The sequence below is a fragment of the Rhinichthys klamathensis genome, unplaced genomic scaffold, assembly GCF_029890125.1.
Source record: "Rhinichthys klamathensis goyatoka isolate OS25496 unplaced genomic scaffold, OSU_Roscu_1.1 h1tg000102l_1, whole genome shotgun sequence".
Classification (NCBI taxonomy): Eukaryota; Metazoa; Chordata; class Actinopteri; order Cypriniformes; family Leuciscidae; genus Rhinichthys; species Rhinichthys klamathensis.
The window spans coordinates 534,697-547,430 of NW_026606641.1; the positions used below are offsets into that span (position 1 = coordinate 534,697).

General features: G+C 45.8%; 1 protein-coding gene across 2 annotated transcripts in view; it reads right to left on the reverse strand.

The window, feature by feature from the left end:
* mvda (mevalonate (diphospho) decarboxylase a) overlaps positions 1-12,479 on the reverse strand; it is a 50,031-nt gene extending 37,552 nt beyond the window's left edge. For both annotated transcript variants that reach the window (XM_056253111.1, XM_056253110.1), the window contains exons 1-6: positions 12,465-12,479; positions 5,128-5,198; positions 4,897-5,011; positions 4,660-4,806; positions 4,385-4,584; positions 2,326-2,400 (exon numbers count right to left, since the gene is read on the reverse strand). In XM_056253111.1, the coding sequence (XP_056109086.1) occupies positions 2,326-2,400; positions 4,385-4,474 (165 nt within the window). In that variant the 5' untranslated portion in view covers positions 4,475-4,584; positions 4,660-4,806; positions 4,897-5,011; positions 5,128-5,198; positions 12,465-12,479. The remainder of the gene's footprint in view (positions 1-2,325; positions 2,401-4,384; positions 4,585-4,659; positions 4,807-4,896; positions 5,012-5,127; positions 5,199-12,464) is intronic.
* Positions 12,480-12,734: the final 255 nt, after the last annotated feature.

Below are 12,734 nucleotides of genomic sequence, written 5' to 3' on the forward strand. Positions count from 1 at the left end.
AACGTGATGTCACCCTATCAATATATTTTACCGGCAATTTTATAAAAACCCTCTCTTATGGACATGGTCAATAAATGTCTGGGGAACACTATTAAACTATTAATGTACTCCTGCAGAGCGAGGACCACCTTGCGAATGGTTCGACAAACCGTGTTTTCCCCTAGATTCTGTGCATCACCGATCGTGCAAGTATGTAGGCTACCACTTGCAAAAAAACGCAACGCAATACCATTTAGCGTACAGTAAGTGCATGAATTCGATGTGTTAAATTATTTATGTGCGGCTCAAGAAGTTCGCAAAGATAAGATATTCCTTCCGCAGAAAATCTGTATCTTTCATACACTATCAGAAAAGGCAAGGGGATTTTGTCCGGCTAAAAAACTCTTTCTCTACGATGTGCTCGTCTAACAATTTGCGCTGAGATGTCCACAGGATTTGAAAGAAAATGTAAAGCCATTGCAACAAACACTGGGAATTAGTTACGTCACCTATATGTTTCTTTGCTCACAGCTGATTGGTCAAACTTCAGTCTGAGATCTCGAATCCAGAACTTAACCTGCCCCGGAGCAGGTTAGCCGTGCAGCGTAAGGTTACCGATTAAACACCGATTACGAACACCGATTAAAGCCGAGCTGCTTTCATAGTACCTAAAACCCAGAGTTGGCGGAAACTAAGCTGAAACATAGCTGGCTAGCCACCTAAACCGGCTTCATGGTATAGGCCCATGGGTTCCTCAAATCTGGTCCTGGAGGGCCACTGTCCTGCAAAGTTTAGTTCTAACCCTGATTGCAGATAGGTGAGTTTAATCAGGATCAGAACTAAACTCTGCAGGACAGTGGCCCTCCAGGACCGGATTTGAGGAACCCTGCTCTAAACCTTTAAGACTGAACTCAAAACTCATTTATTTATGTTTTGTTAACTCATTGTTTTCTTTCACTGTCAGATCCTTACTTATTTCGGCTACTATCTATTGTTATGTTATATGATCTCTGTCTGACTACCTGTTAAATTTGTTGTTCCCTGATTATATCTGTATTATACCAGTCATTCCAGGCAGTCACTCCCAGGCTGTGGAATGCTTTGCCTCTTGTTTTACGTTGTGCGAACTCAGTTGATTCTTTTAAAAAACAACTGAAGACTTTGCTCTTCAAGCAGGCTTTTGGTTAGTCGAGGGTTTTTTTATGGTTGTTTGTAGTGTTTGTTGTTTGTATTTTTGGGGAATGTATTTAAATTGTTCTTGTATTACATTTTACTGTGAAGCACTTTGTGATGTTTATCTGTGAAAAATGCTATATAAATAAATTTTACTTACTTACTTACTATATGAGTTATTTTTCAAAATTATGTAAAGTGTCCTTGGGTTCTTGAAAGGCGCTATATAAATAAATAAAATATAACATATTTTGCTTTTCAATGCTTTGCACTTTAAAATAAATTTGTTTAAATGTGACAGTGTATAGCCCCTTTCACACAGAGATTCCGGAAAATACACGGGTAAAGCGACCCGGGATTTGACCCGGGTTCGTTTGATTTTGCTTCATTCACACTGCCAGTGATTTGCCGGAATCAGAGAGCGCGTTCACACACAACCCGTGCATGTTCCGGAAAGACACGTGACATCGATGTGACATGTAATGTCTCAGCAACGTGTATAGTTTGCTTATGAGCTGCGATTTCTCTCTGGAGAAACCACGATTGTGCATTTTTTTCTCTGATTCGATCATAAACTAGCGCATTACGTACCGTTTCACTAGCCTGCTTTCACTTCACTTCAGCGTCATCATTACGACACGGCATTGGTTACGGCTTTTGTTCACACAGCGCGCGTTCCGGGTCTGAACACGGCAATGTTACTAGGTCCCCAACCCGGCATCGATCCCGGCATCAGTCCCGGGTCGTGTTTGCGTTCACACAGAAGGCACTCTGGCAATTTGCCGGCAATTTGCCGGGTTCAAAGCGCTGTGTGAAAGGGGCTTATGTAACAGACAGCACAATTTAATTGTGGTGCTTCTAATTAAATGATAAAAAGCAGTTTTACGAAATACGTGAGGGTATTGGGACAGACCCACTGATTCATTCAGTAACAAAACGTTATTTGTAATTTTTGGAGTTTGTTTGGAATTTTTCATTGACGGAGTAAAAATACACAATGTAACTGGCAACTTGTGTCTAAAAGGTAAGGTAATCAACATTAACTTGCAGTCAGAAAATCAGGACGGCTGATTACCTGTGCAGATATTCAGAACAACAACACTCTTGCTTGTGTTATATTGCTAAAATACACCCCCCAGTAAGGACAAACAGAAATGATGAATCATTTTGTACCTTCAGAAGTTGACTTGTTTCCACACTAGTGTGCATTCCAGACGTGCTCCCAACAGACTTCTGCTCAGCACTCACCTGAGAGAAAACATATTCATATCAGATACAGAAATGAGTAGCTGACAAATAGACATTTTCCAAGATCTCAGAGTAAATTGTTTACATCTGTTGAGGGAAAGTGTGTGTTTTAAAAAGCTTTAACCGGTCACCGGTGAGCTTTTCACTACATTCGGAGTTTGGTGTGAGTCCTCTCGAATGTATCTTGCAGAGCATTTATGTCTTTTCATGATCTGACCAGTAAAAACAAGTGAGTTGAGCAAGTGTAAATACACTTAGAAATGCATGGGATTCCATCACATTTATAGTGTAAATGCTAATGATTTTTTTTATTTGTCCCAGACAGCACAACTGCCTGCTTAACTGTGAATTGCACAAATACAAACTCAATGGGAACAAATTGTCACAGAATTGTTTAAAATGGAAAGACTGACATTCAAGTTAAGACTACAAGAAGAGACTTTTGAAAAACACTGGGGAAAATGGACTACACATATATCAAAACAGAGAGATGGGAGATAAATGTATGTATATAAATATTCCTATCAAAGATGTAACCACCGTGAGAGAATATTACTTCAAGCTGCATGAAAGTACGGCTATGGACATGAGAGTATTTGTGTTTGTATGCATGTCTACGAATGTATGTGTCTATATTAAGCGTGTATAAGTATATATGTTTAGATGATAACCTGTTGACTTATGTTTACTCAAGGATCTCTTGTAATAGCTGATTATGGAAAGAGTTTTTTTAATTTATTTCTTTATGTTACATTTTGAAATAATTTCCATAAAAATACCAATGAAGCTGTGTTGACTTGGTTGTTACTGTTTGTCTTTGTTCTGAAAAGTTATATAAAAATAAAGTAAAAGAAAAAAATCATTGCACAAATACAAAGGTTTAAACTTTAACAGTAAAAGTTGTACAGTCAGGGGAAAAAATGGAAAAAGTTCAAACATATACATGTTTAACATCTTGAACATGCATGGCATGTAAATTCAGCGGTACACAGGAAAAAAGTTTCTGTTAAATGAAAAGTAGATCCAGCGAAGCACATCTGATGTTTTAATACAACTACTAAAATAACCATGAACATTTTGTTCACAACATTGTGCGTGTTGAGAATAAAATTGAAAAGTATTTGGGAGTAACTGCGGCAACTTTTTTGTGCTTTGTCAACATGGAGTGATACACTGATGTAGTGAATGTGAAGTCATGAGATGATAAATACACACCACTTGTGTTGACTACTTGTGCCTGATTACTTAAGACAGATGTTAATTTTAGACTAATATTCCTCATAAAGTGTGTGATTTTCCAGTCACTAAACCCGTTTTTGCATCCTGAAGGACACAGACACTTGGTATAAAAACTTCCAGGATACACTAATGCTCAGCAATGTTTAAATTTTTGGTCTATGTACATGTGACAGATAACCTATTACAAAGTACAAAAGGACAGTGGACTTGCTGACCAACTCAGAAGAGATATTTCTGCTCTTTCTGCAAATTATTGTAATTATCTTAAGCACATCGCCATATTCATCCCAGTTGCCTTGACTGTTACTGCGGCTAGTGGGTTTTTAATATAATATAAATAATCTCTCTCAAAACCATGTGCTCTGTTCCATTCGGTTATGCGTTGTCTAACTGTTGGAAAGGAATGCATCCTGTGTTTTGCTTTCTGAATCGATCATTGGTGCCACTTTCAAGTACACATGCCCATTCATAGTATTACCATGATGATAGCATATAAAAAATATATTGATACCATGGTACCATTTTAAATATTATAAAAATTGCTGACAACACACTAATGTTTTAAAGAGCAGAGGGTTCAAATCTTTAATAAAATATTAATCTTTTTTTCTTTTTTTTTCTTTTTTACTTTTAACCCCAATTGATATGCATCCTGGTAGATACAATTAATTTTTAAACAAAACAACCTTTTATCCACATTATATGTATGCTGCTGCCATTCTAAGGGTTAAATCCACACACTCACCACTAGGATCAATACTCTGAGCTCCGGCCAGTACGACTCAGATTCCACTTGTTCAGCGATACTGTCTTCCCCATCTGACCGTTCCCCCATCTTCCACTGGACAAAGCCACCGTACTAACTCCTGCATGCACTGCCAGAGCCCTGTCGTGCCACTGTAGACAGCTCACCCTCCACATTGAACAACTGTGACAGTGTGTACACTAAAACAACCCGAGTTTTCACATCATCATCAGGAGCACAGAATCTCATTTTATGTAATTTCTTTTTTTACTTACCCAGACAGGCGTAGCCTGCTGCAGAGGATGCCAAGCCAGCAGCAGTGGGGAAATTATTCACAGAGCAGATATGGACCTTATGGGACACAACGCTGATATCAGAAGTTGGATCACCAGTATTCCGTCTCTTGCGAGCTAACCTTCGAACTGGTGAATTAAAATGAGTTTAATATCACAATGACAGCTCCTGTCATACAGTGCTTAGTAATGTTAATGTTCTGAAAGTCAGGGACGTACTTTCCTGCAGACATGACTGCAACCTGGGGCAGCTGATATCCTTCTCCTTGCCATTCAGCCAGATGCGGTCTTGCTGGAAACTTCTGCTGCATGCAATTGTTGTAGTAGTTTTGAGCTGAGAAAGAATTATAGTATATAATTGGCAACAGCTAAAAATCTGGAGCTCTTAAAATGCATTGTGGTAAAGCGACCAATGCTGACAGGGCTAATAATATGGGGACTATCAGTCACCTGTTCCTGATGCAGTGTCACACTGAGGGATGAATTGATTGGCAGAATGAGATCTTCATTGCGTTTCCCCCCTGATTCAATGCCAATAAGTAATAACTCAACAAAACTCTGAGTAGAACATGTCCAATATTATAAATATTTACAGAAGATGTATACAGTTTCCCCAAAAAGTATTTGGTCACTTAATTCACACTTACAAATGTGCGGCTGTCACTGCATAGTATTATGTATCATTTTTTCTCTTCACTAAAATTTTTTTTCTTAATTTTTGCTCAATGCCTTCTAATCAGCTGGAGCTTGAGATTTATGGTTTCCTCACCACTGTCGCCTTTGGCATGCTTAGTTGGGGACACTTACCCCCGGTTCTCTTACGAGAGTATCTCTCGTACTGCGTAATATCTTACGCTATGGGGAAAACCTCTTTTCCACGAGATATTAAAGCCAAAAATTATCCTTAATTTTGAATTAATGTAAAACACTGTGCAGCAGCATGCAGACATAGGCAGGACGGCTCGCGCGCCTATTGGCTGCCCTGCTGCAACAGCAGCAGCCTATCGAGAGAGGCGCTGCGTGACACCATATCCAATGGGGGCATTTCGCGCCCATTTCGTCACGTCCCGCCAGAAAGGGCGTGGTCTCGCCCTATAAATATAGCTCGATAAGGCTGGTACACTGATTTTCATCTCTTCAGCGAAGCGCACGCATCGCTGGATCCGGAGTGAGAAGCCGCGCCGTCGACGCAAGTCTTTCAGCGGGACGAGCTTCTGGAGTCGCTGGCCTCGCCGCCTTCAACTGCCGTACCTGCTGCGCTTTCCGGCGTACTATATATCCTTTACTCTGCTCTGTGTGTATGTGTGTGTGTGTGCTCGCCCCGCGACTCACACGTCTATCATCTAAAAGAGCCGCGTCTTTTTAAAGATGCCATCCTCCTGTGGCTCGTGCCGAGCCAAACTCAGCGACGGGGACCGCCATGTGATGCGTTTCCTGCCTGTGAGAGGATCATGCAGCTCTCGCGCTCGCCGACGGCGGCTGCCCTCACTGCGAGCGATTGCCTACGGTGACTCTGAGGACTCGCCTGGCATCCTTCAGCGAGACTGCACTTCCACCCGCTGCAGTGCCGCGCCGTAAAAAAAGCGCCGTACTCAGCGGGTCCCCGAGCCTTCTCCAGCCTGTGAAAGCCCGCCGGTTCGCCTGCCAGCTTCACCAGCTTCGCTCGAGTCGCTCACTGACGGATAACGGCCGCCGCGCGCCGCCGCTTCCGCCATTAATGACGACGAGATAGCTGCATCTGTAGAGGAGACCTGCTGCTCTATCCTGGCGTCGGACAGTGAGGACTGGGCGAGCTCTGTGGACCTCTCCCTTCTGTCCGCGAGTCGTCAGGGAAACGGGCCAGCATCAAGACCGCGAGCCCTAAAACCGCGGCTAGCTTTCTTTACGTTATAAGAAATCTACCCCGCCCCCCATGGGCGTGCGTCACTGGCAAAATGAGAAAAGAGTGTGTTTTAGTCCCGCCGAGGCCGGACTAATCTCCATTTCTCAAACATTTCTCAGCTCCTAGTTTGAGCGGCTGAAAATGTCATTATTGCAGCAATGAGCCTGTTGTATAACACGCACACCTGCATACAAACGCCGACACACACAAAACTGTGATGACGCTCTCTTATCTGCTTGTGCTACTGTAGTTCTCCCTGTGGCTCAGTGGCGGAACCCGAAGCCTTCGCGCGAGAGACCCGTGTTCGATCCCGGCTCTCGCAGCAGATAAAAATTTAGTCTCGCCGCGGCCAGACTTCCACTGAAACTTTTCGCTCGTTCAGTTCCAGAAAATGCGACTGTTCCAGTGTATTTTGCAGTAAACAAGCCGGTACCACGGCCCGCTTGCCTGCACATAAAGGCCGTTTCCACGGCGACCCAGAAAAATCATGTAATCATTGTATTTTCTGGTTTCTGTAAAACGAAACCAACACAAGTCTTCCTAGCCTCCTAGGAAAATGCTGGTGGTTCAGTCTCGTCGCGGCCAGACTTCCACCGAAACTTTTCGCTCGTTCAGTTCCAGAAAATGCGACTGTTCCAGTGTATTTTGTAGTAAACAAGCCGGTACCACGGCCTGCTTGCCTGCACATAAAGGCCGTTTCCACGGCGACCCAGAAAAATCATGTAATCATTGTATTTCTGGTTTTCCGGCCACAGCCGATGGTGTTATAAGTGTAATAAAATGCTCACAGGCCAGTGTTAATTTCTACACACAAACACAGCCCGCCACGGTACAGGGCTCGCACAAATGAAATCGACGCATGTCAATTGTGCATTAAATGTAGTGAATGTGCCCACAATCCAGTGCCCACAAACACTACCACGGTTTCTGTAAAACGAAACCAACACAAGTCTTCCTAGCCTCCTAGGAAATCGACGGTGTTTCAGTCTCGCCGCGGCCAGACTTCCACTGAAATTTTCGCTCGTTCAGTTACAGAAAATGTGACTGTTCCAGTGTATTTTGCAGTAAGCAAGCCAGTACCACGCCCGCTTGCATGCACACAAATGCTGTTCCCACGGCGACCCAGATAAATCACATAAACAGTGTATTTTCTGGTATTCCGGCCACAGCCGATGGTGTTATGAGTGTAATAAAAATGCCCACAACCCAGTGCTCATTTCTACACACAAACACAGCCCGCAAAAATGGAGGGCTCGCACAAACAAAATCGCCTCATGTCGATTGTGCACTAAATGTAGTGAATGTGCCTACGTCTCAGTGCCCACAAACACTACACACCACATGTCCCACGGGTTCTGTAAAAACGAAACCAACACGCATTCAGTCAGCTCAGGCCGACGGTGTTTTTCAGTGCAGTAAATGTGCCCGCTGTCCTGCGCCCACATTCACTCACAGACATGTTAAGCCCCATGGGGGTCGCCCCGCTCTCTCTCCCTCAGCAAACTGCTATAAGGGTTTTGAGCGCGGCCAGGCTGCCCGCCGCGATCGGCGCGCCCCCCGCCTCACACACTGTAAACACAGTGTCTGCGTTACAGCACGCCAGAGCTCCCTTGCCGTCACTATGTCACGGCCAGAGCCCAGATCTCATTCTACCCCTAGCTATTCACGCGAAAGTGTGGGCACAGCTTCCTGGGGTATCAGAATGGGTGCTGAACACTATAAAAAAGTTCACAGTTCGCTCGACGTCCCCGCCGTCATACGGCGCGCGTCGAGACGACGGTGAAAAACGAAGTATCTCAACTACTTCGAGCCGAGATAGCGAAACTACTGAGCAAAGGTGCTATAGAACCTTTATCTCAAGCTCAGAGCAAAGGGGGCCTACACAGCAGATATTTTCTGGTACCGAAAAAAGATGGAGGTCTCAGACCCATTTTAGATCTGTGACAGCTGAACAGAGCGCTTGTGAAGCACCAGTTCAGAATGCTTACAACCAGGAAAATCCTCGCCCAAGTTTGCCAAGAGGACTGGTTTATGTCAATAGATCTGAAAGACGCCTATTTCCAGATACAAATAGCGTCCCATCACAGGTGATTCTTGAGATTCGCCTTTGAGGGCCAGGCATATCAATACACAGTCCTGCCGTTCGGCCTGTCCCTAGCACCCCGTACATTCACGAAGTGCATGGACTCGGTTCTCGCACCCCTGAGACTCCGGGGCATGCGAGTTTTGAACTACTTGGACGATTGGCTGATTCTAGCTCGATCTCACTCAGAGCTCATAGAACACAGGGCCACATTACTCAAGCACCTCGAGAATCTGGGCCTCACAGTCAGTCGGGCGAAGAGCTCACTGTCCCCCAGTCAGAAAATTTGTTTCTGGGTACAGTGCTGGACTCGCGATCCATGACAGCACGCCTGTCATCGGAGCGCGGACTAGACATTCAGCGCGTCGCGAAATCCTTCCGCCACGGCTCTATAGTCCCGCTCAAAAGGTTTCAGAAAATGCTGGGCCTGATGGCCTCAGCAGCCTCTGTGCTACAGCTGGGCCTGCTTCACATGCGCCCACTGCAGATGTGGCTGAAAGCGCGAGTTCCGCCCTGGGCACGGACCGCTGGTCTGTTTCGTCTCAGGGTCGATCTAAAGTGCGTTTTCAGCTCTGAAACCTTGGAAAGTAACCGACTGGTGTCAGTCAGGTGTGAGTCTGGGGACCGCCTCGAGTGTGCAGGTGGTGTCTACGGACGCCTCCACCTCGGGATGGGGAGCGCTGCTCAAGGGCAGACCGTTCGCTGGCCTGTGGTCAGAACGGGAAAAGCTCCTTCACATAAACTGCTTGGAAATGATAGCAGTCGACAAAGCGCTACGGTGCTTCTGTCCCCAGATAAAAGGTCACCACGTCCTGGTCCGGTCGGACAACATGTCAGTGGTGGCACACATAAATCGCCAGGGCGGCGTCAGGTCCCGAAACCTTTACAGGTTGACGGAACGCCTTCTGGTCTGGGCTCAGCACAACCTGCTCTCGCTGAGAGCAGCGCATGTGCCTGGTCACCTGAATGTGGGACCAGACAGACTGTCCAGAAACAATGTCCCAGCAGGGGAATGGTCGCTGCACCCGCAAGACGATCCAACTGCTGTGGAAAACGTTCGGCAGAGCGCAGGTGGACCTGTTCGCGTCCCACGAAAACGCTCACTGTCCTCACTGAAAATATTCTCCAAGAGCAAGGACGCGCTGGCCCACGTCTGTCCCCGCTGTCCCCTCTATGCTTTCCCCCCCGTCTCGCTCCTGCCTCAAGTGCTGGAACGAATCAGGGAAAACGGATGCCCAGTGCTGCTTGTGGCTCCGCTCTGGACAAACCAGACCTGGTTCCCAGTCCTGATGCGGATGACCAGCACTGCCCCGTGGCCAATACCGTTGAGGAAAGACCTCTCTCAGGCCAAGGGCTCGATTTGGCATCCTCGCCCGCAACTATGGTCCCTACATGCATGGGCCATCAACGGGTACCCGCTAACCTCCTGGAGGGAGTGTTAAACAAGATCACGCAGGCGAGAGCCCCGTCTACTAGACGGCTCTACTCCTCGAAGTGGTCTGTGTTCTCTGCCTGGTGTCAAGCTCAGGGCTTTTCACCCGTAGACTGCGGGGTCACGGAAGTACTCTCCTTCCTTCAAGAGCTGCTGGATAAGGGCAGGGCCCCATCCACGCTCAAAGTGCACGTGGCGGCCATAGCAACGTTTACAAAACCTGTGTCTGGCCAGTCACTGGGGAAAAACGACCTAGTCGTGCGATTCCTTAAGGGAGCTCGGAGGCTGAACCCTCCCAGACCTCCTTCAGTCCCGGTGTGGGACCTTTCTACGGTTTTGGAAGCCATGAAAGGTGCCCCGTACGAGCCAATCCATTTGTCAGACATGAAGCATCTGTCTTTCAAAACGGTGTTTCTTTTGGCTCTCGCTTCAGTGAAGCGCATAGGGGACTTGCAAGCGCTTTCAGTAAGCGCGTCATGTATGGAGTTTGGGCCTAATGACTCAAAAGTCATACTCAAACCAAGGCACGGGTACGTGCCCAAATCCCTCAACACACCGTTCAGGGCCCAGGTTATTTCCCTGTGCGCTCTCTCGGTTCATGATGAGGAGGAGGATGCGAGTCTCCTTTGCCCTGTCAGGGCACTGAGAGCTTATGTGTCCCGCTCGTCTGTCTTCAGACAGACCGAGCAGCTCTTCATTTTGTTTGGCGGACGCTCCAAGGGACTGGCCGCATCAAAACAGAGCCTATCCAGATGGATAGTCGACGCCATAGCACTGGCTTACACTTCTAAGGGCCTGCAGTGTCCTTTGGGTGTCAGAGCGCACTCCACGAGAGGCGTGGCCTCGTCGTGGGCGTGGTAAAGTGGGGTTACCTTGCAAGATATCTGTACGGCCGCGGGCTGGGCCTCGCCGTCTACATTTATAAGGTTTTATAACCTAGAGGTTCCCGCCTTACAAGCCAAGCTTCTGTCGGTATAGAATTCAGTGCTATCTGCCCCGCTGTACCGGCCCAGATGCTGAGTTTTGCTTGTGCATCGCTCACTGAGCGATAAAACAGCTCCATGGGTGTTGAATAACCCGTACTGTTACCCAGTTCAGGCTGAACGCGTTCACCCTGTCTGTGTGAAACACTGTTAACATAACTAGCTCCTGTAGGATGCTATTTCATGGGGAATGATGCTTGCAGCCTCTCTTCTCCAACTCTCTGTGAGTCTATGGTGATTATGCACTACATGAGCCCCGGGCTACTGCCCTTGGGACTTTGGTGTCGGATCCCAGTACGCACGGCGTCTTGCATTGTGTTCCCCATAGCGTAAGATATTACGCAGTACGAGAGATACTCTCGTAAGAGAACGTACTCGGTTACTAACGTAACCTCGGTTCTCTCTAGAGAGGGAACGAGTACTGCGTATCTTGCCGTGCATACACAGCTCTGGTTCGCTTCGGCGATGAAAACCAGTGTACCAGCCTTATCGAGCTATATTTATAGGGCGAGACCACGCCCTTTCTGGCGGGACGTGACGAAATGGGCGCGAAATGCCCCCATTGGATATGGTGTCACGCAGCGCCTCTCTCGATAGGCTGCTGCTGTTGCAGCAGGGCAGCCAATAGGCGCGCGAGCCGTCCTGCCTATGTCTGCATGCTGCTGCACAGCGTTTTACATTAATTCAAAATTAAGGATAATTTTTGGCTTCAATATCTCGTGGAAAAGAGGTTTTCCCCATAGCGTAAGATATTACGCAGTACTCGTTCCCTCTCTAGAGAGAACCGAGGTTACGTTAGTAACCGAGTACGTTTCACAGACAAGGCTTAAAACTAATCCCAGACTGAAATGCATGTTTAAGCTATTTTAAATTAAAGCAACTTGCACTGCCATTTCTTAAAATATGTCAGTGCCAATGTTTTGTCTCAAGATGCACACCAGTAATGTATTTTTCTAAAGAACATTTATTAAAGATACTTAAATTACCTGATTGAACTAAAGCCTAATCCTGATTGAACTAAAGCCTAATCCTGGCTTAATCTAAACCCTGTCTGTGGTCTTAATATCCAGCAATATTACTAATTAGACTGCATTGACACTATCGGATGAGAACTAAACTTAAACTGAATTGAGCTTAATAACGACCCTATTATCTTGCTTTAGCTTTACAGCAAAAACTGGAACTTGTCTTATATTTGATGTTTGCATGATTAATTCTGTTATCTTCTGTTATATTATTGTGAAACTGCTTTGAATTATTATTGTGAGCTCTTTGCATCCACTGTGTATAACAAATATGAAAATAAGAAGAACATAGTAAGGATAGAAAAAACTTTAGAACATTTTATAATAATCACAAATGAATCCATTAAGGTTAACATTACGTTTGAAAGACATGCACACTTACAGTATTTGACGACCAAACCAAACCAAACCAAACCGTTTGTAAATCCGTCAAGATTTCAACGAGATAAGAGTATTTGTGTTCGTGCTAATCACTCATCTTACATCAGCTTGCCTGTGACAAGATGGCCGACGGTGATGACGATGACTCCGCCGTAAGACATGTAGCCTTTATTATGGATATCTATGGGAGAAACCGGGAGAAACGAAGCTTTTCGAAACTTTGAATCAATTGATTCACTGGTTCGAAGTTCTCGAAGCGTTACACGCTGGT